Raw genomic sequence first — 6,221 nt, forward strand, 5'->3', positions numbered from 1 at the left:
AATAAAATAAAATTATGAATTAAAATTGATGAAAAACCACAAGATAATTAATATATCATATAGAAATATCAATTATTAATTGCACAATAACAAGAAACTTTATACTTTTTACTTTTTTAGCATGAAAATGTTCACACACATAGATATTTACAAACACATGAAGTAAGAAAGACCTAGTTATATTGGAAAACATAATTTTCAGGTGAAAATTTGAAGTTTTGGTTTGTAATTTGAGATATGTTCTCATGATTTGACACGAATTTTTGCTAGATTTCTAGTTTAAACTATGAAAAAATTAGATGAAATTATAAAATGTGTCCTATAAATCGGCCAAGTTTGGACCAAGTTGAATAAGTTAGTTGTTTTTGTTTTTGTTGTATATTTAATACCATCGCGACAAACATTACAATATGTTTGGTATTACATTTACACTACTGAAAAATCTACTAAAATTATAAAAATTCAAACTTTTTAGACTATGACCAAAACGAAAGCACAAAAACTATTTTAAGGATGTTTTATTGATCAATTTTGTTAAATAATTTTTGATCGGACCTAAATCAAGAAAAAATATTGATTTTTATGTTGAAATTATTATCAATCACCAATAAAGTGGAATCTATTACTGTGTGCTGTTGTTCTCATGAAAAAAATATGGATTGATCGATCTCACGATATAGATCCGTAAAACCGTATTCGAAGACACTTGCTTAAAAGAAAATACATCAACTTTTAGGGCAATTTTGTAATTTTATGATTTTGACTTCTGTAATCAATTCACATATATTAACTGTTACCAACGACATGACCTGACAAAAGGTAGTAGAACGGAACTACAAATATACTACCCAAAATTATTATATTCACTCAGAGCATTGAGCCCTTCAAAATGTTCAAACTTTTAAGAAACTGAAAACAACGCTTCCTTTCTTCTCCTCACTTCTCATTAATGCACTAATCTGAAACCACATTTGCAGAGATTAGTGCAATGGAAGTGCTGACAAGTAGCCGATGCATTGTGCTTGTATTTCTTGTGGGTGCATTTTCTTACCAGGTTTCAGCATTGCTCAATCTCACTCTCCCTGGGCAGCACCCGGACCCTGAATCTGTTGCTCAAGATGTTCACAGGCAAGAATTTGCTTCCTTTTGCTATCATTTTCTTCTGAGTTTTGGCTTCTATTTGTTTTTTCGTGTAGGTTCAGTTTAAGCTTCTCCGGTCTCACTTTCTCTACATTTGGGCGTAAAAACTTTAGTCCAACACCGAAAATGTTTGTTTACAGTGTTCTATGGCAATGTGCATGTTTAGGATACCAGTTCCTCTAAAACACACAATTTTTTAAAAAATGTGTGTTTTTTTCCTTCGAGGGACTAACGACCGGGTCGCGTCTGAAACCCAAAAAATGTGTGTTTTTTTCCTTCGAGGGAAACGACCCGGTCGCGTCTGAAACTTTTTGGGTTGTCTATGGTACATGTATACAGCGTTGGACTTATACCGCTCATGCTGTATCTAACTCTGTATAACACAAAATATGAGCTGCAGAGTTGTGGGATTTCATCTTTCTCTGTCTTGACAGCTTTTTACTATTTGACTGTTTTAAGCAAATTTAAGAGGATATACAGTAAGGAGATCAAAATGTATTAAAATGTTGGACTAAATTCTTGTTGGCGCACGCCCCGAGAGAACAAGTTTTTCTTCTTGATGGTGGTCTTCCATGTCAGACATCTTTGTGTGTTTGAATCTATAAACTTACTTGAATTCGTGTATACATGTTAAGCTAAAGTGTGGTCCTCCATCAACTTTGCAATCTTCTGTTGCATGCCATGGAATCCTATGTGTGTCGTCTTTCATGAATTGACTAGCGACAAGTACATGCAAATGCTCACTATAATTTAGATCTTATACTGGGCCCTGAACAGATTTTCTTTTCATTAATTCCCGCAGAAGAGTCAATGCATCTATGTCAAGGAGACAAATGCTATCCTACACCACCAGTGACCAGTCATCCACTTGCTTCACTGGCAATCCCATGGATGACTGCTGGCGTTGCGACCCCAACTGGCAACTCAATCGTCAAAGGCTTGCAGATTGCGCCATTGGGTTTGGTCAATATGCTTTTGGTGGCAAAGGGGGGCGTTACTATGTCGTGACAGATTCATCAGACGGCGATGCCGTCAACCCAAAGCCGGGAACCCTTCGATATGCAGTCATTCAAACGGAACCTCTGTGGATTGTTTTTCCCACCAATATGCTCATTCATCTCTCCCAAGAGCTGATTTTCAACTCCTATAAGACTCTGGACGGCCGGGGAGCAAACGTACATATAACCGGGGGAGGATGCATAACATTGCAATATATAAACAATGTCATCATTCATAATATACACATACACCATTGCTACCAATCGGGGGAGACAAATGTTAGGTCGAGCCCAACACATTATGGGTGGCGTACACTATCAGACGGTGATGGGATCTCCATATTTGGATCAAGGGACATTTGGATTGATCATTGCAGGTTGTCAAATTGTAAAGATGGCTTGATTGATGCCGTCATGGGATCCACTGCAATCACCATATCTAACAACATATTTTCTCACCATAATGAGGTCATGTTATTAGGCCACAGCGACAATTATTTGCCCGATTCTGGGATGCAAGTGACCATAGCTTTTAACCATTTTGGTAAAAGATTAATCCAGAGGATGCCAAGGTGTAGAAGGGGATACATACATGTGGTAAACAATGACTTTACAAGGTGGGAAATGTATGCGATTGGAGGTAGTGCGAGTCCTACCATCAATAGCCAAGGAAACCGCTACATTGCCTCATTTGATAACAATGCAAAGGAGGTAAATCTTTTTCCTTGAACAATGTACCATCATTCCGGCACATCCCATGCCCAGGGGCTCTACGAAAAACATCAATTCCTACAATCCAGCATGAGACAAAAGATTACATATTACCGACTTAGGTCTGTCCGAGACCATTATCTAAAATCCATCATATTGAACTTATTTTGTGTTGTAGGTTACGAAACGGTTGGATACTTCGGATGAAGAATGGAGGGATTGGAATTGGAGGAGTGAAGGAGATATAATGGTGAATGGAGCATTCTTCGTGGCGTCAGGACAAGATGTAGGGGTGAAATATGAGAAGGCTTATAGTGTGGAGCCCAAATCTGCTGCAGATATCGACTTGCTCACGCTCAACGCTGGTGTCCTTAGGAGCAGGTCTTTTTACTTATTCTTTCTTTAACTTTGTTCTCTTTTTCCCTTTTTCCTGTCTGTTGCTTTTGCTCTTTTTATCAAAGAACTGGTCACAAATTTTGCGCTAAGAGATTAGCGCTGATTTATGTCAAGGTGCTGGAGAACCCAACATACAATCTTACAAACATTTACAAATTTCTCACACATTTAAAGACCTCACCAATATACACATTGAACCATAACCAGATCATCTCCGCCGATAGTACCCATTGGTTGAATTTAAAACCATTTTTCATGCTTAGGATCCACGAGGCAACTTGTCCAAGCAAGTCTTGCTTGCCATGGCATAGCCGGATTTAGCTGATATGGGTGGCGGTCGACCCCGGCCGTGGCATATTTTCTGTAAAATTGTGTTTTTTTTTTAATTATACGAACACAAAAATAATAATTTAATCTTCCTATATTTTTCTTTGCATGATTGTCCCTATAACGTCTCCTTTGAGTCCACACTCACTTTAGAAGAAGGTGGATTCAAGTTTTGGGAGAAATCAATCGTACCACCTTGAAAACATTTTTCAATTTGTCAATAAGACGACCGATGCTTATATCTGGCTTACAGCTCTATTCGACATCCTTTACTAAGGGAGCACACATAACATTACCACATACGTTCTACATTTCATTTGCGTAGAGATCAATATATCAGAGTCATCAATCAAAATGCTATACCTAACTTGTTTCTTTCTGTCAGCAGGGGTAACAAAAGGGCTAAGTGGGCAGGAGATAGCTCTGGAGCTGATTTTGATTCAAATTCCGACGGCTTTGACGACTATGATGACTACTCGGGGAGCCAGAAGCCTTACACTAATAACTCTATCCTGACCACTTTTCTAACGATCTTGACAATCTTTTTATTTCTACATGGCACTACGACTTCCATTCTATAGTGGAAGCCATGTAATGACTATGGGAGAATCCCAAGTATGGTTTCCTTCCCATTTTAGTTGTGATATTTAGCTTTTACTAGTTTCGAGAAAACTTTCTCGGTACAGACCCAAAAATCAATATTCAGGAAGACTGGATTTGGGATCAGCTGGGGTTGTCACGGCGTAAACCTTTCAACTTCGTGTATGATATTTGCCAATCGACTCTGCCCCTAAAAGTAAATCACAACAGAGAGCCTCGATTTCGTCCTTACAATAAAATCACCAAACAAGAAAATCTTCAAATTTCAAACATTTGTCGGAAAATATATATTTTACACTCAAAATTCATTTAGATCACCTCAGCTCAATAAATCTCCTGCTCTACCGGGGTTGAATCATGTGTTGTATGGACATAAAACGTCAGATAAATCTAGAAATTTGTCCACAAAAATGTATGTGGCCATGAAAACTGAGTTCAGTGTTCTTAAGAAAAGTGAAAGCTTATGCGCGATGTGAGGAAAAAGCTTTCGCTTAAGACAAAAGCCTGAAAAAACAGTCATCCTTTGGTTGACTAAATAAAAACTATAAGTGCAAAAAGCATGTAAAAAAGGAAAAATTGATTGGGTGGGCTGAACCCATAGTTTGATATATTTATCATAGACGGAAGGGCATTTGAGAGGGAGCAGAGAACTGTAATTGGGGGGAAAATTTTGCCATTCACCGCAGCTATGTTTTGCGTCATGTAAGATTCTGATTCTCTACTCCGCTAATTTTCGTTGCATTATCGATCACAACAATTTCATATTTTAAAGGGTCGCCAAATTTCGGAAACTTAGCGACGGAGTTTATAAACCGTCGCGAAATGTGCGGCTGTCGCACATTGGCGACGGTTAGAGATAAACCGTCGCGGACTAGATCGGCGACGGTTTACTAAACCGTTGCTAATTGGCGACGTTTAATCTAAACCGTCGCTAACTAGATCTGCAACTGTTTTGTTAACTGTCGCTAAATAGCGACGGTTTTTACATAACCGTCGCTCTTTTGCGACGGTCATGTCAAAACCGTTGCTAAATGCGTTTATATTCCACACTACACTTTCTTGTCCTTGTTTCTATATTGGCGTGTTTGTGTCTTCTCCGACAACTCCGTGTTCCCGTTTTTGAGGTATCAAACTCGAGATTTCATATTCTGATTCTTATTATTATGTCTTGTTCAGATTACTATTTTTTCTATCGTATGTCAATTAATTAAGTGTTGAAAAATGTTTCAGATTTATAAATTATGATATACAGTTTTCTATCTTACATATATGGATTCTTATATTCAATTCCAGTCCATGTAGATAGAATGAGGTTGGTATATTTAGGTCAGTGTCATGTTGATTTATCCGAGTTGGTTACATTTTCTTGTACAACTCTTTAGACCTAAAACTGGATTTTGTATTGTGAGAACTTTAATATAAACTATGTTGTACTTGGTAAAAATCCGAGTTTCCACAAAGTTTCGATGCTCGATGGGACGATGTCAGAAGTTTCAGAGAACAACAAATGATGCATTCAAACTAAATCTCTTTTTGGTGAAAGATGAATGTTAAATTTCATTAGTTGATTTTTTATGCCTATCCAAATATTTGTCATTCTCTTAAATTTTTAATATTGTATGGTTTCTCACTTGCTTTATTCTTCGCAATGTTACTCTTCTTTAAGATATGTTATTTTTAATTTTTTCAGCTCTTAAAACATATGGTCAAACTGTCTTCACAGGCTACCTCAGGTAGGTCGCTTTCTAAATCTTTTGTTAGTTTTTTCTGATTACTAAAAAAAATTATATGTTTATGCTATAATATCATCGTACACAGGCGCACGCTGCCGAAGCGTTGCTGCCCTCTTACAAAGAAAAAGATGCATATGTATGTACAAAGATGGAAGAGAGCAAAATAGAGCTGAAAAAGCCCAATGATGTTGTGATCAACATCCATTAAGATATGATCAACAACTGTGAGGTAATTCGGGAACTCTTGAATTTGAAAACAAATTAAAACACACAATTGATGAATTTGAAATAACTTGTATCGATAGATGGATGAGGG

General features: G+C 37.2%; 1 protein-coding gene across 1 annotated transcript; it reads left to right on the plus strand.

Moving 5' to 3' along the window:
- Nucleotides 1-814: 814 nt before the first annotated feature.
- LOC140985957 (probable pectate lyase 12) lies at nucleotides 815-4,403 on the plus strand. Its single transcript, XM_073453894.1, has 4 exons — nucleotides 815-1,128; nucleotides 1,943-2,849; nucleotides 3,028-3,230; nucleotides 3,961-4,403. The coding sequence occupies exons 1-4, from the start codon at nucleotides 989-991 to the stop codon at nucleotides 4,151-4,153; spliced, it is 1,443 nt and encodes a 480-aa protein (XP_073309995.1). The 5' UTR covers nucleotides 815-988; the 3' UTR covers nucleotides 4,154-4,403.
- Nucleotides 4,404-6,221: the final 1,818 nt, after the last annotated feature.

Source organism: Primulina huaijiensis, chromosome 1 (genome assembly GCF_012295235.1).
Source record: "Primulina huaijiensis isolate GDHJ02 chromosome 1, ASM1229523v2, whole genome shotgun sequence".
NCBI lineage: Eukaryota > Viridiplantae > Streptophyta > Magnoliopsida > Lamiales > Gesneriaceae > Primulina > Primulina huaijiensis.